This window comes from Pogonomyrmex barbatus, unplaced genomic scaffold (genome assembly GCF_055798465.1).
Source record: "Pogonomyrmex barbatus isolate J1 unplaced genomic scaffold, ASM5579846v1 scaffold15, whole genome shotgun sequence".
Taxonomy (NCBI): Eukaryota; Metazoa; Arthropoda; class Insecta; order Hymenoptera; family Formicidae; genus Pogonomyrmex; species Pogonomyrmex barbatus.
The window spans coordinates 3913170-3938723 of record NW_028297111.1 but is presented as its reverse complement, the minus strand read 5'-3'; the positions used below and the strand labels follow the sequence as shown (position 1 = coordinate 3938723).

The 25554-nt window shown below is 47.5% G+C and overlaps 2 protein-coding genes across 2 annotated transcripts; one reads left to right on the top strand and one right to left on the bottom strand.

The window, feature by feature from the left end:
- The first annotated feature begins 1663 nt into the window (after positions 1-1663).
- On the top strand, positions 1664-5421 carry LOC148937265 (uncharacterized). Its single transcript, XM_089073482.1, has one exon. The coding sequence runs from the start codon at positions 1777-1779 to the stop codon at positions 3757-3759; it is 1983 nt and encodes a 660-aa protein (XP_088929608.1). The 5' UTR covers positions 1664-1776; the 3' UTR covers positions 3760-5421.
- Positions 5422-21456: 16035 nt separating this feature from the next.
- LOC148937264 (uncharacterized) lies at positions 21457-23938 on the bottom strand. Its single transcript, XM_089073484.1, has one exon. It carries the CDS (start codon positions 23445-23447, stop codon positions 21489-21491), a length of 1959 nt encoding a protein of 652 aa, XP_088929610.1. The 5' UTR covers positions 23448-23938; the 3' UTR covers positions 21457-21488.
- Positions 23939-25554: the final 1616 nt, after the last annotated feature.

Sequence of the window (25554 nt, the reverse complement as noted above, 5' to 3'; positions counted from 1 at the left end):
CGCAGACGCGCTGTCACGAAACCCCGCTTTTCCCGTCCTTCCCCTCGAGAGCACATCGAATATCGCGAGACGGAACGATAGCGAGCCCGAGGAAGATTCGTCAACCGACGACGATACCGAAATCCGCCCCCACGTCGTCACTTCCGACGAGGACCTCGACAGTGACACCAGCGAAGAATCTCTATTTAACGCGAATAACGCTCCGTTTCAATTCCATCACGCGAAAGTGAAGGAAATCGTAGATAACTTTACGAGTAGAAGCGACAACCTGGTGGTATTCGTGAGCGTCCAAGGTGAACCTTGCGATTTAGGGGCTCGGATGCTCAGCCAACAGGGACTACTGCCTAAATTGCGGGACGTCATGCTGAACAGGGTAAACGTCACGCAAAGCGGCAAACGGCGAATTATTGCATTGCCGATTGAAGTAAATGTCTCCGCGATAACCACGCTAGAAAGTATTAGTGAGGCCGTGGTGTCACTACTCGACGTCACGAACGAACTCGACATACGGTCCATATCTGTCTGCAGGGGGGATGCGAGTGGAGTACCGTGGAGGAAAATAGAAAAGGTTATTCGCGACGCATTTTGGAACCAAGATATAGAAATATCGATATGCGGTAATAAAATCACTGTTCCACCCCCCGAAGATAGAATCCGCTTGATCGAGGAATATCACGCGTCCGCAATAGGAGGCCATAAAGGCATAAACAAAACATGCGCGCGCCTCAAATCGCGGTACAATTGGCCTAGACTGAAGGAAGAAGTAACGCGGTTCATAAATAATTGCGAAGGCTGCCAGTTAAAAAAATTGGTTAGAGTAAAGACCCGACAGCCCATGATTCTAACGGATACACCCGACAAAGCGTTTGATAAGATATCTATGGATATCATGGGGCCGCTCCCCACCACTCGCAAGGACCACTCGTACATATTTACTATACAAGATCTCTTGACGAAGTATTCACTAGCTATCCCCCTCAAGGGGATCTCGGCTATCGACGTGGCCGACGCTTTCGTAAACGAATTCATTTGCGTGCATGGTGCCCCGCGAGCGGTACTAACGGACCAAGGGTCTCATTTTCTAAATTCTTTAATGCGCAACATAGCTCGCAAATTCAGAATTAAACAGTGTAAGACCACTGCGTACCACCCTCAGTCCAATGGCTCCGTGGAGCGCTCGCACCATGTACTTTGGGAGTACTTGAAACAATTTGTCAATGACCACCACGATTGGGACGAATATCTAAAATTAGCTAGTTTTTCTTACAACACGAGCGTACATGAGGGAACGAAGTTCACCCCTCACGAATTGGTCTACGGGAGCGTCGCGCTTACTCCCGAAAGCGATCCCTTCCCCGAGGACGAGCGCGACGAAAGCTACGCTGGCTACTTACTCGAACTAAATGCGAAAATAAGCGAATCCCAGAGAGCCGCGCGTCGTAACCTGAATGCCGCGAAGGTTAGATCAAAGCGATACTATGATAAAAGGGTTAAGGCATGCAACTTTGAAGCGGGAGACCAGGTGTACATGCTTAAAGAACCTGTGAGAAATAAATTAAGTCCACAATACACCGGTCCCTACAAAATAGCGGACGTGCTAAGTAATAATAATGTTAAATTAGAGATAAGGCCAGGTAAATTGCGTATTATCCATATGGACAAACTGAAGAAGGCGGGGAATCGGAGCCCCACCACACGCCGTGCCCCACCACAACCAGAGCCGGGGGCGAGCGAGCAACCAAGCGGCAGTCGACACACGTCACCCCTTGAAGAAACATGGAGCCACAACGAATCTTAACGCTTTTACTGTTCCCGACGCTCAGCTTTGGCTTGACGGGCTATGACTGTGGAGGCAGCGGACTCAATATCACAACCTTGTCGCTGCTGGACGTCGGCGCCTGTAATGTCGAGGATATGGAGCCAGCGAGCACGGAGACGTACGTACAACTCATGCAGAGTTCCGATTTCGAGAGCTTGCCAATAATTCAATGCCGAATTGAAATCGACCGGACCATATACTACTGCGGCATGCACTCACACATATCAATTGTATCCGACGGTCGAAAGGTGTACATCAAAGAGATCGGCTGGCAAACCTGCCAGAAAATCCACGAGACTGGAACTCTCGCGCTGGGAACCGCCTTCGTGGATAGATTGATTGTAAACGCCACGAATCATAGGAGCGTCACTATGGCTGGACAAACGCACGCTGACGGCCGTTGTTCCGGAACGCAGTACACGGACGGATTCGGAGCATGGGAGAGCGTGGTAGTACAAGCATCCTTAAAGGTGGTATTGAGGACGTTTGAAGCACCATTCAAACGGTCAGCGAACTCATTAAATCTGCCATCTGGAACGCGCTGCCCCGTGCAACTGGGGAGCTGCGCCGATTTCGACGGTACGGAAACCTTCTGGAAAACACCGTCCGACGACAGCTGCCACTTCAACCAGTACGATATACTTTACGAGGGTATGGCCATAAAACTGTCGCCGAAGCCCAAACAAACTGCCCCAGTGGTATATACAGTGACCACCGGAGATACAACGTTCGCCTTGACAAAAACGACGGAATTCAACCTATGTGGCTATCGACTTTTCCAGACCGAGCACCCAAAGCTTGTTATATTGGAAACACAGCGAGGACGCACGTTCAAATCTAAGTCACAGATCTCAGTTAACAACTTAGATATATTCTCCTATGTGAATTCGAAATTCGTTTACGTGGAGAAACACGTGAAAACGCAACTTACCAGGCTTTACCACGACATTATGGAGCAGAAATGTGCATTAGAGCGTCAGATCCTCCAGAATGCGCTCTCATTGGCAACTATAGCCCCAGACGAAATGGCCTTCCGGATAATGAAAGCCCCTGGATACACGGCGGTCACAGCCGGAGAAGTCATCCATATTGTCCAATGCGTCCCAGTAGAATGCAAGCTGCGACATACCGAAGAGTGTTACAACGAGTTGCCAGTTACCTACCGCAATTCGTCACACTTTTTATTGCCACGCACCAGAATTCTGACCAGGACAGGAACACACAAAGACTGCAACGAGTTGCTTCCTGGCATGTACAAACTACACGGCAGTTGGTACCGAGTAGGCCTGAAGCCGATCGAGTCGCTTCCTCCGCCGACGATCCAGCCGCTTTCTACCCCCACGTGGAAATACGTCAGTCCGGACGCACTCGCCACCAGTGGAATCTACTCCGCGGACGATCTGAACCGACTGCGAGACCACATAATGTTCCCAGTCGAAAAGCCGTCTATGCTGAATACAATAGCGCGAGGGGCCTTAGGACAGGACGTCCCGAGCGGGAGTATTTCCTTGATGAATCTTCTCGACGAAAAGTCTTTAGATCGGATCGCTGAAAGCACAGGGAAGCGATTATGGCAAGGATTTATTACGTTTGGCTCGGCCAGCGCAGGAGTCTTGGCGTTATTCGTGATAGCCAGACTGATCAAGTTGGTGATCGATACAATCATCCACGGATACGCGTTGCACAGAATATACGGATGGAGCCTTCATATATTGGGAGCAGTATGGTCGTCGGTCACTAACCTTTTGCTGCATATGGGTAACCCAGCAACAAAAACCGACTCGCCTAGCAGGGAACGCCTCATGCCAATAGCTCAGAGCTCGACAGAAGACACACCGACGGCGCCCGAAATCGCCCCTAGTGCCGAAAAGGAAAAGTTTAGTGAGCATGTGCGGTCATACAGTGAACTCCAAAAATACTTACGCGAGGACGTAGTATAGAGACAAATAAGTGCGATAACTAATTACAAGCGTTAGAATATAAGACGAATAAACATAAGTAAAATAATTATAGCTCAAACCTTCTGCAACTCAACCTCTAGTAGAGCAGGGGAAATGCACGGCACCTGGCCCTGCATTTCTTCTTAGGGGGGGAGGTGTAACGTCAGGAGAGCCAACGTAAAAATTTCTTTTCCTTCCCCTTTTCCCACCTGCGCAGAAGCGCCACTATTCAAGCCAAAGTTGGCAACAACCGGCTCTCCTGCTGTTGACATATCACGCGTTGCGCCTTACCGCCAGTGAATATACACTGTAATAAATATAAGTAATAAAATTAAATAATAATAATAAATAAATCATGCTAACAATGAACCTAAATAATTGTAAAATTATTAATACTACAATAAGGCTCGCGTTGCTGTTGCGCATCATCTCCAGTCAGCCGCGCGCTGATTGGCCGACCAACGACCATTATAGATATGTGCGTCTGGTCTAGCTTTATAGGCTATGACCGTCGCGAGCGCCACGTGCTTTGGCGTACCCACGCCATCCGCCATCTTGCGCCACGTGCTTTGGCGTGCCCACGCCATCCGCCATCTTGCGCCACGAGCGTTGGCGTACCCACGCTACCGCCACGTTGCGCAACAGCGCCGCCGCAGGCACGCGTTACAACGCGCGGCCATGCTCGTTCACTCTTGTACGCGCCGTCGAGTAGTACACATCGTGCGAGTGTCAATCCAAATCCAATCCCAATTCCAATTCTAATTTTAAGTCAATTCTATTTCGTCTCAATCTAGTTAAGTTAATTAAGTGATCATTTGTATTCTAAATTTTGTATTGCTCTAAATTTAACCAAGTGTTACGCGAGTGTAATTCGATTCATGAATATTTGAATATAGTAAGTACAGTGTATTCGCCACGTGTCATTCATTGCATCATCCTTCCTATCGCCGCGAGAAATCGGAAGTGTTCGCGAGGCTAAAGAGGCAACGGGCATTAACAACTCAAACCTTATTTTACCGAATAATTAGCAGTTAAAGCGAGAATTCCAATCGTTTCCGGGGGCAAGGTGTTGTGCGTTATCCGCACTTACCACGAAGGAAACATTGGACTTCGAGCACGCGGTAATTCTAATCTTTTAATCTTTTAATTAAATACAATATACGCCTGGAGCCTCTGCCGAATGCCTAAAGCACGGAGGAATCGCGCGGGTCGTAACAACGCACTTCGGCGGCTTGAATACGACCTCCACGTGGCCGCGATTTACGATCATAACGCGATCATCGGCGAGGAAGTGAGTTACGACGGCGAGTACGAACTTCTCGTGCACGACCGCCTCTGGAGCGCCTTACCGGCCCCGTCCACCCCCGTAGCAGCTTACCAGGGAAGCAGTTTCGGACCACGCATCTCCCTCGAGGAGTATCTGCGCAGAGCGGACACCGAAAGGTAGGTGAAAATCATACATCAAGTTTTATTCCCGGTTGCTTTCGCGTTCCCATCTTGCATACGTTTCAGTAAAATATAGAGTATAAAGGAATTAGACGTGAATGAATATAAGAGTACTCGCGTTCAAGATTCTTTCGGGTTGCGTCACTCGTTTTGTTCGCGTCGACCGACCGTCGCATAGTTGCATCGCCCGACCGGAAGGGTTTTACGACCGACCCTTTTTTTGCCGCCCTTGCCACTTTCTCCTAAGGCATGTAGGGTTTTGAGCCGGTTTATCGCTACGCACGGAAATATTCCAGTTTCGTAATATCATTTTAATATTGAATATTCGCCGCGTAATATTAATTCCCGTTATTTGACGTAATGTGCCCGCCTTGCTTTCTCGAGCCACGAGATTCGCGCACTCACCCGGCCGCCGTATACAGATACCGTAGGAGCACGGTGCGTTGCCTTACCACGTTCGGATATCGACGCGTGGACGACGCTATCGCCGAGTTACTCCCTAATAGTGCCGAATATCTTTGCTTTCGATGTAAGGAGGAAATACCAGAGGGAACTCTTACGTATCGTCTTGAATTGGCCCACGCGTTCCAGTTCGGGTATACTTCCGCCCGGGATCATTGCGATTGCTGCCGCGCTAGTCTTGTAATAGTCCGCGACATTGAGCTCTGCCCTGACTGCACCGAAGTTTTTACTGTGTCTCTAGAAGTGCTCAGGGAATTAGGCAACGCTATAGAGAACATCTGCGGGCGATACTACCTCGACGAGACCAATCCCGCTCCCGACGGCATCCTATCGCGCCGGCTAACCAACTTCTCTGTTGCACTGATCCGCTTACAGTCTAATAATCGCCCAACGTCTGGTTAAACGCAACGTTAGCCGTGTAATTCACTGAAATTTCCTGAGAACTTAATAATTCGCCGCTGACATTATCGGAGAGGTTCCCGCGGATTTGAGCAGTATAATCAGGGTTTCGTACTCCTTAATTCCTTAATTCCTTAATTCTTCCGAACCGCTGTTGGCGATTTGCCGCTCGATCGCTGGCAGCGTCGCCGAGAGGCGAGCGTATTCCCGCCTTGGTCCAGTGCCACGTGGCGATTTGCTTTGGCAATCTCGCCACCGCCTGCGACGTAACACCTTCCGGATAATGAAAGCCCCTGGATACACGGCGGTCACAGCCGGAGAAGTCATCCATATTGTCCAATGCGTCCCAGTAGAATGCAAGCTGCGACATACCGAAGAGTGTTACAACGAGTTGCCAGTTACCTACCGCAATTCGTCACACTTTTTATTGCCACGCACCAGAATTCTGACCAGGACAGGAACACACAAAGACTGCAACGAGTTGCTTTCTGGCATGTACAAACTACACGGCAGTTGGTACCGAGTAGGCCTGAAGCCGATCGAGTCGCTTCCTCCGCCGACGATCCAGCCGCTTTCTACCCCCACGTGGAAATACGTCAGTCCGGACGCACTCGCCACCAGTGGAATCTACTCCGCGGACGATCTGAACCGACTGCGAGACCACATAATGTTCCCAGTCGAAAAGCCGTCTATGCTGAATACAATAGCGCGAGGGGCCTTAGGACAGGACGTCCCGAGCGGGAGTATTTCCTTGATGAATCTTCTCGACGAAAAGTCTTTAGATCGGATCGCTGAAAGCACAGGGAAGCGATTATGGCAAGGATTTATTACGTTTGGCTCGGCCAGCGCAGGAGTCTTGGCGTTATTCGTGATAGCCAGACTTATCAAGTTGGTGATCGATACAATCATCCACGGATACGCGTTGCACAGAATATACGGATGGAGCCTTCATATATTGGGAGCAGTATGGTCGTCGGTCACTAACCTTTTGCTGCATATGGGTAACCCAGCAACAAAAACCGACTCGCCTAGCAGGGAACGCCTCATGCCAATAGCTCAGAGCTCGACAGAAGACACACCGACGGCGCCCGAAATCGCCCCTAGTGCTGAAAAGGAAAAGTTTAGTGAGCATGTGCGGTCATACAGTGAACTCCAAAAATACTTATGCGAGGACGTAGTATAGAGACAAATAAGTGCGATAACTAATTACAAGCGTTAGAATATAAGACGAATAAACATAAGTAAAATAATTGTAGCTCAAACCTTCTGCAACTCAACCTCTAGTAGAGCAGGGGAAATGCACGGCACCTGGCCCTGCATTTCTTCTTAGGGGGGGAGGTGTAACGTCAGGAGAGCCAACGTAAAAATTTCTTTTCTTCCCCTTTTCCCACCTGCGCAGAAGCGCCACTATTCAAGCCAAAGTTGGCAACAACCGGCTCTCCTGCCGTTGACATATCGCGCGTTGCGCCTTACCGCCAGTGAATATACACTGTAATAAATATAAGTAATAAAATTAAATAATAATAATAAATAAATCACGCTAACAATGAACCTAAATAATTGTAAAATTATTAATACTACAATAAGGCTCGCGTTGCTGTTGCGCATCATCTCCAGTCAGCCGCGCGCTGATTGGCCGACCAACGACCATTATAGATATGTGCGTCTGGTCTAGCTTTATAGGCTATGACCGTCGCGAGCGCCACGTGCTTTGGCGTACCCACGCCATCCGCCATCTTGCGCCACGTGCTTTGGCGTACCCACGCCATCCGCCATCTTGCGCCGCGTGCTTTGGCGTGCCCACGCCATCCGCCATCTTGCGCCACGTGCGTTGGCGTACCCACGCTACCGCCACGTTGCGCAACAGCGCCGCCGCAGGCACGCGTTACAACGCGCGGCCATGCTCGTCCACTCTTGTACGCGCCGTCGAGTAGTACACATCGTGCGAGTGTCAATCCAAATCCAATCCCAATTCCAATTCTAATTTTAAGTCAATTCTATTTCGTCTCAATCTAGTTAAGTTAATTAAGTGATCATTTGTATTCTAAATTTTGTATTGCTCTAAATTTAACCAAGTGTTACGCGAGTGTAATTCGATTCATGAATATTTGAATATAGTAAGTACAGTGTATTCGCCACGTGTCATTCATTGCATCATCCTTCCTATCGCCGCGAGAAATCGGAAGTGTTCGCGAGGCTAAAGAGGCAACGGGCATTAACAACTCAAACCTTATTTTACCGAATAATTAGCAGTTAAAGCGAGAATTCCAATCGTTTCCGGGGGCAAGGTGTTGTGCGTTATCCGCACTTACCACGAAGGAAACATTGGACTTCGAGCACGCGGTAATTCTAATCTTTTAATTAAATACAATATACGCCTGGAGCCTCTGCCGAATGCCTAAAGCACGGAGGAATCGCGCGGGTCGTAACAACGCACTTCGGCGGCTTGAATACGACCTCCACGTGGCCGCGATTTACGATCATAACGCGATCATCGGCGAGGAAGTGAGTTACGACGGCGAGTACGAACTTCTCGTGCACGACCGCCTCTGGAGCGCCTTACCGGCCCCGTCCACCCCCGTAGCAGCTTACCAGGGAAGCAGTTTCGGACCACGCATCTCCCTCGAGGAGTATCTGCGCAGAGCGGACACCGAAAGGTAGGTGAAAATCATACATCAAGTTTTATTCCCGGTTGCTTTCGCGTTCCCATCTTGCATACGTTTCAGTAAAATATAGAGTATAAAGGAATTAGACGTGAATGAATATAAGAGTACTCGCGTTCAAGATTCTTTCGGGTTGCGTCACTCGTTTTGTTCGCGTCGACCGACCGTCGCATAGTTGCATCGCCCGACCGGAAGGGTTTTACGACCGACCCTTTTTTGCCGCCCTTGCCACTTTCTCCTAAGGCATGTAGGGTTTTGAGCCGGTTTATCGCTACTACGGAAATATTCCAGTTTCGTAATATCATTTTAATATTGAATATTCGCCGCGTAATATTAATTCCCGTTATTTGACGTAATGTGCCCGCCTTGCTTTCTCGAGCCACGAGATTCGCGCACTCACCCGGCCGCCGTATACAGATACCGTAGGAGCACGGTGCGTTGCCTTACCACGTTCGGATATCGACGCGTGGACGACGCTATCGCCGAGTTACTCCCTAATAGTGCCGAATATCTTTGCTTTCGATGTAAGGAGGAAATACCAAAGGGAACTCTTACGTATCGTCTTGAATTGGCCCACGCGTTCCAGTTCGGGTATACTTCCGCCCGGGATCATTGCGATTGCTGCCGCGCTAGTCTTGTAATAGTCCGCGACATTGAGCTCTGCCCTGACTGCACCGAAGTTTTTACTGTGTCTCTAGAAGTGCTCAGGGAATTAGGCAACGCTATAGAGAACATCTGCGGGCGATACTACCTCGACGAGACCAATCCCGCTCCCGACGGCATCCTATCGCGCCGGCTAACCAACTTCTCTGTTGCACTGATCCGCTTACAGTCTAATAATCGCCCAACGTCTGGTTAAACGCAACGTTAGCCGTGTAATTCACTGAAATTTCCTGAGAACTTAATAATTCGCCGCTGACATTATCGGAGGGGTTCCCGCGGATTTGAGCAGTATAATCAGGGTTTCGTACTCCTTAATTCCTTAATTCCTTAATTCTTCCGAACCGCTGTTGGCGATTTGCCGCTCGATCGCTGGCAGCGTCGCCGAGAGGCGAGCGTATTCCCGCCTTGGTCCAGTGCCACGTGGCGATTTGCTTTGGCAATCTCGCCACCGCCTGCGACGTAACAATAGACCGTATAAAAAGGTCGATAGTCTCCTAGAGAAAATAATATCATGCAGTCCTATCTCTGCATCTACGTCAATGACGATAGGATTTGGCAGTGCGTAAAAAGAAGTATTTTCTTCGCGTAAATATTCTAAGAATGCCGCAAATGCTTCGGAGCAGGGATCGCAGTCGGTTACCTCACGCCAGAGAGCTAATTTAGTACCCCAAAAATTGCAAAGCCTTTCTTTCCGAGTAGTCCCAACATTAATATAATGCCTTAAGATAGCGGTGAATTGTAGTTGATCACAATTGAGATTATACCGGGATTTACACTCTAGGCATATGAGATTGGCAGAATTTGTATCGGTAGCTATGCCGACAAGACCATACCCGAATTCGACTACACATCGAGAGATACTTATTTGGTGATTAAAGACGGCGACTGGATTTGTTCTCTTTTGATGCGAGCCTTCCGATCGTCCTCTGCACATAACGCGATTCACAAATAGGAAATGGAAATTCACTTATCTTTCGTTGGCCCGGTTCCTGGATTCGGGCTTTTAATTCTCGCTGTCGGCTTGGCGGGTCTCGGGATGCACACTAGGATGCGGGGCGTCTGGAGACAACGTTGCTGGATTCGGGGGACTTGGAGCCCAAAGGTTATTCTTGAAATGGGCTTCGTATTCTGGCTGGTAGATTTCTTCACACCCCGAGCAATTCACTCAAATCACCGGTGAGCGCGGATTTAATTTCGTATAGAGTTCGACGAATCGCACGCTGATGTCCGGCGCGGTTTTTGCGTTTATTCGGCATCGAAAGTGACCATGAAGGTAAATGTTGCTTCCTTAAGTTACGAATATAAGATTGAACTTTCTATCGCGATGAGAACCTGTAACCCTCTGTGGGGAGTAGTGCGGGTGGACGCACAACTTGCTAGCCAAGAGGCGGGACAGGTTGTCAGATATCTTGTAATTTAACGACTTAAAATGCGTGAGAAGCGATACCTCTCTTGGGGAGTAGTGCGGGGGGAGTGGACGCACAACTTGCTAGCCAAGAGAGCAAGCACGGCTTCCCGGATCGCTTGTTATTTGATTAAATTACGCGTGGTCACTCTACCTCGCGAACTCTGTCGATTATACGTTTCGCTAGGATGGGTGGAAGGACTTGAATTTATTAATTGTTTGACACTAATCACTTTTCATATATATATTGTAAGATATTCAATTACAAGATTAACTAATACAAAGATTGATTAAATTGTAAAACACGTTTAAAATTAGATTTATTAGAGCTTGAATTTAAATTGAATGATGTTAAATTCACTAGTACTATAATAGAATTGGAATTGATTTGAAATTGTATTCGAGTTACTTCTTAACACTAGAATTGGAATTGTTTTGAAATTGTATTCGAGTTACTTCTTAACACTAGAATTGGAATTGATTTGAAAGAGGGAGTTCACGGACTGGAGGTCCTCTCCAGTCGGATTCGCGAGATGAACTGTCTACAGTCAGCCGTGCACTGAAGTGCTTCGATTCGGCGGCTCGAAACTGCGGCGACGCTATGGTGGGGTGCGCGCTCGATGTGGGAGGCGCTGGTGGTGGGAGTGCGGCGCTCGCGTGAGAGGCTAGGGGCGTACCACGTCTGTTCCTTGCTTCATGTTATAAAAATTTATCATTATAAAATTGAAAAGAGTAATACCTTTACAATAGGGAATAAAATTATTAATTAATTCATTTATTCTGACGCGACAGACGTGACACCCCCCCCCCCTTATAATAGAAATGGAGGCACTCCGACCGACATTTCTCATCTTAATCCTAAGCACAAAAAGGTATAAAGATATAAATCATAAATGATCAAATATTAGCTAAGATATTACCTAAAGATTTTAGCAGATACAATTTTTACATTACTTTATAACAACGTATAACTTAGTATTTCTTACATTCGTTCGTTTTCGTGAAGATATTTTCGCAATTCTGTGTACGATTGTTCCGGCACTGTTTTCACTTCACTATCCTTTTCTTGAGGGGTCGGCGCTGATGTTTCTTCTTGCCGTCTTTCTTCCTCGTTCGTTACCTTAGTCTTGCTGGATTTTCCCAGGAATAGCAGGAGGTGAGTTACTGACGACCAGATAGCTCCGATTAAATGGATACTCCAGGCATAGATCGAGTGTAGAGCATAACCATGGATTATTGTGTCCACTAACAGTTTAATAGTTCTGCCAATTATGAATAATGCCAAGACACCAGCGCTCGCCGATCCAAATGTGATAAAACCATCCCAGAGTTTTCTACCTGCGTTCTCTGCGATATGGTCTAGTGAGGCTTCGTCCAAGAGGTTAAGCATTGCTACAGTTCCCTTGGATATTTCTCGGCCCATTGCGCCACGCGCAATTGTATTAAGCATCGAGGGTTTCTCTACAGGAAACATAATATGATCCCTGAGTCGATCCAGGTCTTCAGGTGTGTAGATCCCGCTGGTGGCTAATGCATCAGGGCTCACATACTTCCACGAAGGTTTGGTGAGTGGTTGTATGGTTGGCGGGGGTAGCGATTCCGTTATACTACCTGTCAATCTGTACCAGGTGGTATCAATCTTATAGAGATTGGGTAGCGACTCGTTGCAGTCTTTGGGTGTGCCCGTCTTCGTGAGGATACGTGATCTTGGTTAGGTATAGTGAGTGATTTCGATAAGTCACTGGGAGTTCGTTGTAACAATTGTCGGTGCGTCGTAGTTTACAATCCACCGGTATACATTTTATTATATGAATAACTTCACCGGCAGTGACTGCAGTATAACCCGGTGTTTTCATGATTCCATTTCGTCTAGAGCGATGCTGGATAGTGAGAGGGCGTTTTGCAGGATTTGTTTCTCTAGGGCACATTTTTGCTCCATTATATCCTTGTACAATCGTGTTAATTGTGTTTTAATATGCTTCTCTACATATACAAACTTAGAGTTAACATATGAGAAGATATCTAAATTGTCTACAGAGGTTTTAATTTTAGATTGGAAGGATCTTCCAGGCTGCGTCTCGAAAATGAGTAGTTTGGAGTGTTCCGTGTGGTATAACTTGTATCCGCAAAGATTTGTCTCTGTAGTTTTGGCTAATGCGAAGGTGGTATCCTTGGTGGTCACTATATATTTCGGGTGCTTGCTCGTATTTCTTTGATGATAATTTCGTTGCTGTACCCTCGTATAAAATATCATACTTGTTGAAATGGCAACCGTCTGTGTAGGAGAGATTCCAAAATGTCTCCGTACCGTCCCAGTCATTGCAGCCTCCTTGCGCTGATGGACACTGGGTTCCTGAAGGCAGATTCACTTTACTTATCGATCTTTTAAAAGGCATCGTGAACGTGCGTAGAGTTATTTCGATGGCTGCTTGCAACGTTCTTCCAAGTTCCGTAGCCGTCCGTATATTGCGTGCCTGCGCAGCGACCATCAGTAAAGGCTTGTCCTGCCAGCGTTACGCTGCGATGGTTGGTGGCGTTATTTATTAGCTGGTCAACGAAAGCGGTGCCAATGGCCAAGGATCCGGTTTCGTGTATCTTTTCGCAGTTGTATGCTCCGATTTCTTTTACATATTGTTTTCGATCCTCGGTTACTATTGAGACATGTGAGTGCATTCCGCAGTAATATATTGTTCGGTCGATCTTAACCTTGCACTGCAGAGATTGTCTCGTATTCGGCTGTCTGAAGTAGTTGTATATGAACAGATGTTTTGACTGGTTCGATAACTTCCACGTCGCAGTCTCCTACGTCAAGGAGGGAGAGAGTAGTAATGTTGAGTCCCGTTCCGCCACAGTCATATCCTGTGAGGCCGTGGACTGTTGCTGGTAAGAAGATGCAGGCGATGGTAACGATTATCGACATGTTGATTTGTCTGGGGTCCGTCGGTAACTGACTAAAGCAGCACACTCCTTACTCCTCGAAGTGCCGTCTGGTGGGGAGTCGGCTGTGGTGGGGCTCCGATTCCCCGGTCGCTTTAACTTATCTATGTGTACAACGCGCGTTTTTCCTGATTTTAACGCAATTCTTACATTATTATTTTTGAAAATCTCTAATATTTTATGCGGGCCAGAATACTGGTCGGACAGTTTATTCTTCCTTAGTTCGTTAAGTAAATATATGATCGCCTATACAAAAGTTTGTCTGCAAGTTTCTCGCTTGTCGTAATATTTCCTAGATTTTATTTTTGCATTTATTAAATTACGTCTGGCCATTGCCTGAGCCTCAGAAATTTTATTATATAGTTCCGTTAGGTAACGCGTATAACTTTCGTTTTCGTCGTCGCCTGGCGCTGGTTCGCTAGTAGGGGTTCTCGCTAACCTATCATAAACTAACTCATGGGGAGTGAATAATGTCCCTTCGTGTACGCTGGTGTTATATGATGTCACGTCTGTCGCGTCAGAATAAACGAATAAATTAATAATTTTATGCCCTATGGTAAAAATGTTACTCTTTTCAAATTTATAGAGATAATTTTTGTATAGCACGGAACAAGGAATAGACGTGATACGTCCCTAGGCCACCGCGAGCCCCACCAGGGCAACTCTCTGGCCTCCCACGCGAGCGCCGCACTCCCACCGCCAGCGCTTCCCACATTGGGCGCGCACCCCACCATAGCGTCGCCGCAGTTTTCGAGCCGCCGAATCGAAGCACACATCAGAGCACGGCCGACTGCGTTCAGTTCATCCAGCGAATCCGACTGGTGTAACGTCAGGAGAGCCAACGTAAAAATTTCTTTTCCTTCCCCTTTTCCCACCTGCGCAGAAGCGCCACTATTCAAGCCAAAGTTGGCAACAACCGGCTCTCCTGCCGTTGACATATCACGCGTTGCGCCTTACCGCCAGTGAATATACACTGTAATAAATATAAGTAATAAAATTAAATAATAATAATAAATAAATCATGCTAACAATGAACCTAAATAATTGTAAAATTATTAATACTACGATAAGGCTCGCGTTGCTGTTGCGCATCATCTCCAGTCAGCCGCGCGCTGATTGGCCGACCAACGACCATTATAGATATGTGCGTCTGGTCTAGCTTTATAGGCTATGACCGTCGCGAGCGCCACGTGCTTTGGCGTACCCACGCCATCCGCCATCTTGCGCCACGTGCTTTGGCGTACCCACGCCATCCTCCATCTTGCGCCACGTGCGTTGGCGTACCCACGCTACCGCCACGTTGCGCAACAGCGCCGCCGCAGGCACGCGTTACAACGCGCGGCCATGCTCGTTCACTCTTGTACGCGCCGTCGAGTAGTACACATCGTGCGAGTGTCAATCCAAATCCAATCCCAATTCCAATTCTAATTTTAAGTCAATTCTATTTCGTCTCAATCTAGTTAAGTTAATTAAGTGATCATTTGTATTCTAAATTTTGTATTGCTCTAAATTTAACCAAGTGTTACGCGAGTGTAATTCGATTCATGAATATTTGAATATAGTAAGTACAGTGTATTCGCCACGTGTCATTCATTGCATCATCCTTCCTATCGCCGCGAGAAATCGGAAGTGTTCGCGAGGCTAAAGAGGCAACGGGCATTAACAACTCAAACCTTATTTTACCGAATAATTAGCAGTTAAAGCGAGAATTCCAATCGTTTCCGGGGGCAAGGTGTTGTGCGTTATCCGCACTTACCACGAAGGAAACATTGGACTTCGAGCACGCGGTAATTCTAATCTTTTAATTAAATACAATACGCCTGGAGCCTCTGCCGAATGCCTAAAGCACGGAGGAATCGCGCGGGTCGTAACAACGCACTTCGGCGGCTTGAATACGACCTCCACGTGGCCGCGATTTACGATCATAACGCGATCATCGGCGAGGAAGTGAGTTACGACGGCGAGTACGAACTTCTCGTGCACGACCGCCTCTGGAGCGCCTTACCGGCCCCGTCCACCCCCGTAGCAGCTTACCAGGGAAGCAGTTTCGGACCACGCATCTCCCTCGAGGAGTATCTGCGCAGAGCGGACACCGAAAGGTAGGTGAAAATCATACATCAAGTTTTATTCCCGGTTGCTTTCGCGTTCCCATCTTGCATACGTTTCAGTAAAATATAGAGTATAAAGGAATTAGACGTGAATGAATATAAGAGTACTCGCGTTCAAGATTCTTTCGGGTTGCGTCACTCGTTTTGTTCGCGTCGACCGACCGTCGCATAGTTGCATCGCCCGACCGGAAGGGTTTTACGACCGACTCTTTTTTGCCGCCCTTGCCACTTTCTCCTAAGGCATGTAGGGTTTTGAGCCGGTTTATCGCTACGCACGGAAATATTCCAGTTTCGTAATATCATTTTAATATTGAATATTCGCCGCGTAATATTAATTCCCGTTATTTGACGTAATGTGCCCGCCTTGCTTTCTCGAGCCACGAGATTCGCGCACTCACCCGGCCGCCGTATACAGATACCGTAGGAGCACGGTGCGTTGCCTTACCACGTTCGGATATCGACGCGTGGACGACGCTATCGCCGAGTTACTCCCTAATAGTGCCGAATATCTTTGCTTTCGATGTAAGGAAGAAATACCAGAGGGAACTCTTACGTATCGTCTTGAATTGGCCCACGCGTTCCAGTTCGGGTATACTTCCGCCCGGGATCATTGCGATTGCTGCCGCGCTAGTCTTGTAATAGTCCGCGACATTGAGCTCTGCCCTGACTGCACCGAAGTTTTTACTGTGTCTCTAGAAGTGCTCAGGGAATTAGGCAACGCTATAGAGAACATCTGCGAGCGATACTACCTCGACGACACCAATCCCGCTCCCGACGGCATTTTATCGCGCCGGCTAACCAACTTCTCTGATCCGCACTGATCCGCTTACAGTCTAATAATCGCCCAACGTCTGGTTAAACGCAACGTTAGCCGTGTAATTCACTGAAATTTCCTGAGAACTTAATAATTCGCCGCTGACATTATCGGAGGGGTTCCCGCGGATTTGAGCAGTATAATCAGGGTTTCGTACTCCTTAATTCCTTAATTCCTTAATTCTTCCGAACCGCTGTTGGCGATTTGCCGCTCGATCGCTGGCAGCGTCGCCGAGAGGCGAGCGTATTCCCGCCTTGGTCCAGTGCCACGTGGCGATTTGCTTTGGCAATCTCGCCACCGCCTGCGACGTAACATATTTCTGGTGACAGCGGTGGGATACGTTAATCGGAGGAATCGAAAAATTTCGACACATCCTACCGACCCGCGTCATATTCGCGCTGTAGCTGTTTCTTATGCTTCGTACACCGGTAAAGGGCGAGAAAGAAACGGACATGACCACGCGCGCTCAAAAGGGAAAGCTCGCGAGCGACGACGCAGAGATGACCTCCGTAGACAGGCCGGGTGCCCCTAAAACTAAGTATACCGACAGCGAATTCGATGTCATGCAAGCCAACATGGCCAAGCGCGCCGCACAATTACAAGCCGACGCCGACGCATTACAACGGGAAAGAGAAGAAATTCGGGCGGAGAGCGCAGCGCTTCGAAGAGACCGCGCTGAAGCGGAACAGAGTCGAACCGCCGTGCGCGAGATGAATAATATGCTTGCTGCAATGCGCGCTGAATTGAATAACATTCGCCACGAAATCGAGACACGACGCGACCCACCACCGCGAAGCCCTAGCCTTCCCGCTGGGCAACGGTTCACGGAAACGCCCGCCCCTTTTGGCGAGCTGAATGAGTCGGGCACGGAACTCCCTCCCGCGCCGAAGATAACTTATCGCGAGGCGACCGAGTTCGTTCCAATTTTTGATGGTTATAACATCCCTTTGTCGAAATTCCTCGGAGCGTGCAGGCAAGCGCGCGACATCCTGCCGCCTCATTTCGAGAGACCCCTCACGCGTTTACTGGTAGCGAAATTGCGCGGCCACGCTCACTCAGCCGTCGCCGACGAACCGTGCGACACAGTGACACAACTGTCAGATTTATTAAATAGTGCCTTCGGCTCGATAAAAAGTGTTGCGCAATACCGCGGGGAATTGACCGCTGTGCACCTCAAATCGGGAGAGCATATGCTAGATTACATCGACCGCGTCAAGGAACTCCGAGCCTCCATAAGGGACGGAGAACGTCGGGCCCACGGTACGATAGATTCCGCGACGAACCGGGAGATAGACGAACTCACCGCTTCATGTTTCTGTGAGGGTCTGCCCACCCCACTACGTTTACAACTCAAACCGGAACATTTTTACCAGCCGTTCGAGGCATTTGCCGCCGCGAAGATTATAGCCAAGCGTGATGAGATAGAACGGCAGCGTTACGGAATGCCGCCCCGTCAAGGGCTGAGCCCAAACAAACAAACCCTCAGCGCAAACCGTCGTTTCCCCGAAACAGGTGCGGGGCCTAGCCTGCGCTACAGGCAGCCCGCACCGCCGGAACGACGACGCTCGCCGCCGCGACTCGACGCATACAGAGACCGCGATCGGAACTATGCACCGCGCTACCCCTCCGAGTGGGTCGAGCGCCGCGACGAAGTAAGACGAACTGCGCCGCTTTACGAGAAACGCGAATCGCCTAGATCGGGGGGAGGCGACAGAGGGCCGCGCGATTACGGATCGCAGCTTAACGATAAATGGTACAGATATTGCAAAAATCGCGGCCATGAAATCGAGGAATGTCGGAAACGACAATATAATAACAGTCGCCTCAACGAACCGGGAAACGGTCGGGATCCGCCCCGTGGGTCGGACGCAGCGCGCGCGGATCCTCCAAGGAGTACGCGTCCGGTGAACGTCGTGGAGACGACCGAAGAAGCGTCAGGATCGCAATCTTAAATCCGCAAGAGTATTCACACGCCCCCACTATAATATTGTCCGCGCGTGGCTTAATCAAGGAAACTAATTTCATGGTCGACACAGGAGCGGCACCGAATCTAATAAAAGAGCGCTGCTTACATCCCGAGACTCCGGTATTCAAACGCGATACAATATACCTGACTGGAATCACCGAAGGCAGGCTGGAAACTCTCGGGTCGGCTCGTATAGAATTTATGGGCCACAAGATAACCCTACACGTGGTACCTGACCATTTCCCCATCGTCCAGGAAGGAATCCTAGGATCAGAATTCCTGCGCGATAACGCCAAAATCGATTTCGGGCGAAAACAGATAGAGTGGCAAGGAATACGCCTGCCTTTTGCCCGACGGGAAACTATCGTAATACCAGGTCGCTGCCGCGCCACGTTTTGTATGAACGTCGCGAACCCAGAAATAGCAGTCGGTTATATCCCGCGACTTAGAGTCTGCGATGGGGTATACCTCGGCGAAGCGGTCGTGACTAATCGCAACGGAAGGGCATATTCGCAAATAATCAATTCGACCGAATCCGATAAAGAAATCGCCATTCCTACTATCCAACTCAAGGAGATCGAATCAATCTCACGGGACCTCCGTAGGGAAGAGTCCTCTCTTAATTGCGGGGTTATAGGAAGTAGAATCCAGGAAGTAGAATCGAATTCAGAAAGAATCTCAGCGATTCGAACGCTCCTTCGTTTAGAGCACCTCAGTCAGGTGGAGACAGAGCATGTCGGTAGGCTCATCGAAAAAAACCCAGATCTTTTCCATGTTACGTCGCAGGCGAGACGTGCTACGCGTGGAGCGAGTCTGCTCGCACTGGCCTGCGTGTTGGTTTTTTTGCAAAATAACTTGACCGGATTACTGATATAAATTGCGGTTGTATAATCCGTATAGAAAAGTCGATAGTCTCCTGGAAAAGACGATATCATGCGGTCCTATCTCTGCGTCTACGTCAATGACGGTAGGATTCGGTAAATCGTAAAAAGAAGTACTTTCTTCGCGTAAATATTCCAGAAATGCCACGAATGCCTCGGAGCAGGGATCGCAGTCGGTTACCTCGCGCCAAATAGCCAATCCAGTGCCGCAAGAATTGCAAAGCCTTTCTTCTCGAGTAGTCCCAACGTTAATATAATGTCTTAAGATAGCGGTGAATTGTTGATCGAAATTATACTGGGATTTACACTCTAGGCATATAAGACTGGCGGAATTTGTATCGGTAGCTATACCGACAAGACCATAACCGAATTCGACTACACACCGAGAGATACTTATTTGGTCGTTAAAGACGGCGGCTGGATGTGTTCTTTCCTGACGCGAGCTTCCCGATCGTCCTCTGCACATAACGCGTTTCACGAACAAGAAATGAAAATTCACTTACCTTTCGTTGGCCCGGTTCCTGGATTCGGGCTTCCGATTCTCGTTGTCGGCCTGGCGGGTCTCGGGATGCACACTAGGATGCGGCGTTGCTGGATTCGGAGGACTTGGAGCCCACAGGCTGTTCTCGAAATACGCTTCGTATTCCGGCTGGTAGGTTTCTTCACACCCGAGCAGTTCACTCAAATCACCGGTGAGCGCGGATTTAATTTCGTATAAGGCGCGGCGAATTGCACGCTGACGTCCGGCACGGTTTTTACGATTCTTAGGCATCGGGAGTGACCATGAAGGGAAAATACTACTTCCCTTACAAGTTACGAGTATTAAATTGAACTTTCTAACGCGATGACAATCTGTAACCCTCTGTGGAGAGTAGTGCGGGTGGACGCACAACTTGCTAGCCAAGAGGCGGGACAGGTTATCAGATATTTCGTAATTTGACGGTTTAAAAGTGCGTGAGAAGCGATACCTCTCTTGGGGGTAGTGCGGGTGGACGCACAACCTGCTAACCAAGAGACCAAGCACGGCCTCCCTGGACGCTTGCGTTTGATTGAATTTCGCGTGGTCACTCTACCTCGCGAACTCTGTCGATTGTACGTTTCGCTAGGAGGGGTGGAAGGGTTTGGATTTATTAATTATTTAACACTGATCACTTTTCACTTATATATATATATATTGTAGAATATTCAGATACAAGATTAATACAGAGATTGATTAAATTGTAAACGCTTTTACAGTTAAGTTTAAATTGAATGATGTTAATAAAATTGAATTGATTCGAATTTATTTCTTAACACTAGAATTGGAATTGATTTGAGTTAACACTTAGAATTGGAATTGATTCGAAATTATTCTCTTAGCACTAGAATTGGAATTAGTTTGAAGTTATTTCCTACTACTAGAATTGGAATTGATTTCTCTTAACACTAGAAATTGAATTGGAAGAGGGAGTTCACGGACTGGAGGTCCTCTCCAGTCGTATTCGCGGGATGAACTGAACGCAGTCGGCCGTGCACTGATGTGCTTCGATTCGGCGGCTCGAAACTGCGGCGACGCTATGGTGGGGTGCGCGCCCAATGTGGGAAGCGCTGGCGGTGGGAGTGCGGCGCTCGCGTGGGAGGCCAGAGAGTTGCCCTGGTAGGGCTCGCGGTGGCCTAGGGACGTATCACGTCCATTCCTTGTTCCGTGCTATACAAAAGTTATCTCTATAAATTTGAAAAGAGTAACATTTTTACCATAGGGCATAAAATTATTAATTTATTCGTTTATTCTGACGCGACAGACGTGACACCCCCCCCTTATAATAGAAATGGTGGCACTCCGACCGACATTTCTCATCGTAATCCTAAGTACAAAAGATATAAAGATATAAAAGATATAATAAATCATCAAATATCAGCTAAGATATTACCTAAAGGTTTTAGGAGATACAAATTTTTTTTTTTTTTTTTACATTATTTTATAACAACGCTTAATTTAGTGTTTCTTACATTCGGTCGTTTTCATGGAGATATTTTCGCAACTCTGCGTACGATTGTTCCGGCACTGTTTTCACTTCACTATCCTTTTCTTGAGGGGATGGCGCTGATGCTTCTTCTTGCCGTCCTTCTTCTTCGTTCGTTATCTTAGTTTTGCTGGATTTTCCCAGGAATAGCAGGAGGTGAGTTACTGACGACCAGATAGCTCCGATTAAATGGATACTCCAGCCATAGATCGAGTGTAGAGCATAGCCATGGATTATCGTGTCCACTAACAGTTTAATAGTTCTGCCGATTATGAATAGTGCCAAGACACCAGCACTCGCCGATCCAAATGTGATAAAACCATCCCAGAGTTTTCTACCTGCGTTTTCTGCGATATGGTCTAATGAGGCTTCGTCCAAGAGGTTGAGCATTGCTATAGTTCCCTTGGGTATTTCTCGGCCCATTGCGCCACGCGCAATTGTATTAAGCATTGAAGGTTTCTCTACAGGAAACATAATATGGTCTCTGAGTCGATCCAAGTCTTCAGATGTGTAGATCCCGCTGGTGGCCAATGCATCAGGGCTCACATACTTCCACGAAGGTTTGGTGAGTGGTTGTATGGTTGGTGGGGGTAGCGATTCCGTTATACTACCTGTCAATCTGTACCAGGTGGTATCAATCTTATAGAGATTGGGTAGCAACTCGTTGCAGTCTTTGGGTGTGCCCGTCTTTGAGAGGATGCGCGATCTTGGTTGCAGGTATAATGAGTGATTTCGATAAGTCACTGGGAGTTCGTTATAACAATTGTCGGTGCGTCGTAATTTACATTCCACCGGTATGCACTTTATTATGTGGATAACCTCACCGGCGGTGACTGCAGTATAACCCGGTGTTTTCATGATTCTGAATGCCATTTCGTCTGGAGCGATGCTGGATAGTGAGAGGGCGTTTTGCAGGATTTGTTTCTCCAGGGCACATTTTTGCTCCATTATATCCTTGTATAATCGTGTTAGTTGTGTTTTAATATGTTTCTCTACGTATACAAACTTAGAGTTAACATATGAGAAGATATCTAGATTGTCTACAGAAGTTTTAGTTTTAGATTGGAAGGATCTTCCGGGCTGCGTCTCAAAAATCAGTAACTTGGGATGTTCCGTGTGGTATAATTTGTATCCGCAAAGATTTGTCTCTGTAGTTTTGGCTAATGCGAAGGTGGTATCCTTGGTGGTCACTGTATATACTTCGGGTGCTTGCTCGTATTTCTTGGGTGATAATTTTGTTGCTGTACCCTCGTATAGAATATCATACTTGTTGAAATGGCAACCGTCTGTGTAGGGAAGACTCCAAAATGTCTCCGTGCCGTCCCAGTCATTGCAGCCTCTTTGCGCTGATGGACACTGGGTTCCCGAAGGCAGATTCACTTTACCTATCGATCTTTTAAAAGGCATCGTGAACGTGCGCAGAGTTATTTCAACGGCTGCTTGCACCACGACGTTCTCCCAGGTTCCGTAGCCGTCCGTATATTGTGTGCCTGCGCAGCGACCATCAGTGAAAGCTTGTCCTGCCAGTGTTACGCTGCGATGGTTAGTGGCATTATTTATTAGCCGGTCAACGAAAGCGGTGCCAATGGCCAAGGATCCGGTTTCGTGTATCTTTTGGCAGTTGTATGCTCCGATTTCCTTCACATATTGTTTTCGACCCTCGGTTACTATTGAGACATGTGAGTGCATTCCGCAGTAATATATTGTTCGGTCGATCTTAACCTTGCACTGGTATGCAGAGATTGTCTCGTATTCGGCCGTCTGGAGTAGTTGTATATGGACAGAAGTTTTGACTGGTTCAATATCTTCCACGTCGCAGTCTCCTACGTCAAGGAGGGAGAGAGTGGTAATGTTGAGTCCCGTTCCACCGCAGTCATATCCTGTGAGGCAGTAGACTGTTGCTGGTAAGAAGATGCAGGCGATGGTAACGATTATCGACATGTTGACTTGTCTGGGGTCCGTCGGTAACTGACTGCAGCAGCACACTCCTTACTCCTCGAAGTGCCATCTGGTGGGGAGTCAGTTGTGGTGGGGCTCCGATTCCCCGGTCGCTTTAACTTATCTACGTGTACAACGCGCGTTTTTCCTGATTTCAACGCAATTTTTACATTATTATTTTTGAAAATCTCTAAGATTTTATGCGGGCCAGAATACTGGTCGGACAGTTTATTCTTCCTAGGTTCGCTAAGTAAATATACTTGGTCGCCTATACAAAAGTTTCTCTGCACCGTTCGCTTGTCGTAATATTTCTTAGATTTTATTTTAGCGTTTATCAAATTACGTCTGGCCATTGCCTGAGCCTCGGAAATTCTATTATATAGCTCCGTTAGGTAACGCGTATAACTTTCGTTTTCGTCGTCGTCTGGCGCCGGTTCGCTAGTAGGGGTCCTTGCCAACCTACCATAAACTAACTCATGGGGAGTGAATAATGTCCCTTCGTGTACGCTGGTGTTGTATGAGAATCTTGCTAGCCTAAGATGACAGTCCCAGTCGCTATGTTTATTCACAAACTGCTTTAAGTATTCCCATAGAACTTGATGGGAGCGCTCTATAGAACCGTTCGATTGCGGTCGATACGCTGTGGTTTTGTAATGTTTTATCCGGAATTTCCGTGCAATATTTCGCATTAGATTATTAAGGAAATGTGTCCCCTGGTCTGTCAATAGAGCTTTCGGAGCACCGTGAATACATATGAACTCATTCGTAAATGCTTCGGCTACGTCGATTGCCGCGGGATTTTTTAAAGGAACGGCTATTGAATATTTCGTCAACAAATCTTGAATAGTTAAAATATAAGAGTTTCCGGCGGAGGTTGTCGGCAACGGTCCCATGATATCCATAGAAACCTTATCGAACGCCCTATCGGGTGTATCCGTTAAAATCATTGGTTGTCTCGGTTTTATTCGGACTAGTTTTTTAATATGGCATTCCTGACAGTTATTTATTACGTTCTGTATATCTCGTTTCATGCCGGGCCACTGATATCTCGTTTTTAATCGATTGTACGTTTTAGTTATGCCTTTGTGTCCGCCCATTGCAGAGGCGTGGCACTCTTTAATTATTTCGTCGCGGTTTTCGCTATTAGGTATACTGGTTAAGTTATTACAAATTGTGATTTTCGTTCCTTCGTCCCAGAAGGTATCCCTGAGCATTCTATATATTGTTCGCCATTCTATCGTGCCTACGTTACTTTTACAAATCGATAATGTCGCTAAGTCTAATTCTCGAGTTGCATCGACTAACGAGCCTATTGCAGTTCGAAGGGCTTGCATTTCTGTTAGCGCGGAGATTCCCTTTCCTTGTTCAATTACCATGGCGATTATGTAACGTTTTTTGTCGCGTGTTACCTTTACTTTTCCTATCGATAATTCATTCATGGCAGGATATCTGTTACTTTCTTTTAGGTCGAATGCTCCTTTGTCTAGGGGATCACCGGTTTGAGATACGAATATCGCTAAATTATCTTTTCTCCAAGACAAACGTTCGTTCGTTTCGTTTAAAAATCGTCTCTTCAAAAGGGGTATTGACTCTGTCTACGAGCGGTTCATTTTCGGAGTCGTCGTCGGAGTCGGTCTCGTCATGGTCGTCATTGTCTGAATCTAGTTCCGTGCTCGCTTTATCGCTCTGTGGAATGTCGGCATGTGATCCGCTCGACTCTTGAGCGTTATCTTTGTTTATGTTACTGAAGAGGGATTCGTCTGAATCGTCGCTGAGCGGTGCCGCATGTTTCTGCGGTCGGACTGGGAGAATCGGATTACGGGAGAGTGCGTCAGCGTTGGCATTTATCTTTCCTGCTTTATAGATTACTTCGTATTCGTATTCAGCTAATTTAAGACGCCATCGAATTAAACGTGAGGTCGGATCTTTTACCGAGTGAAGCCAGGTTAATGGTTTATGATCCGTAACTAATTTGAATTTTTGCCCATATAAGTAAGGGCGGAAATGATTTACGCAGTATACTATTGCCAATAGCTCCTTCTCGATAGTTGAATAATTTTGTTCGGCGGTGTTCAGTATACGCGTATTGCATAAGCTATGGGTAGATCTT

What these genes read in the sequence shown, in the direction of transcription:
- LOC148937265 (XM_089073482.1), top strand. Translation starts at nt 1,777, where the DNA reads ATGGAGCCACAACGAATCTTAACGCTTTTACTGTTCCCGACGCTCAGC.
- LOC148937264 (XM_089073484.1), bottom strand. Translation starts at nt 23,447, where the DNA reads ATGTCGATAATCGTTACCATCGCCTGCATCTTCTTACCAGCAACAGTC.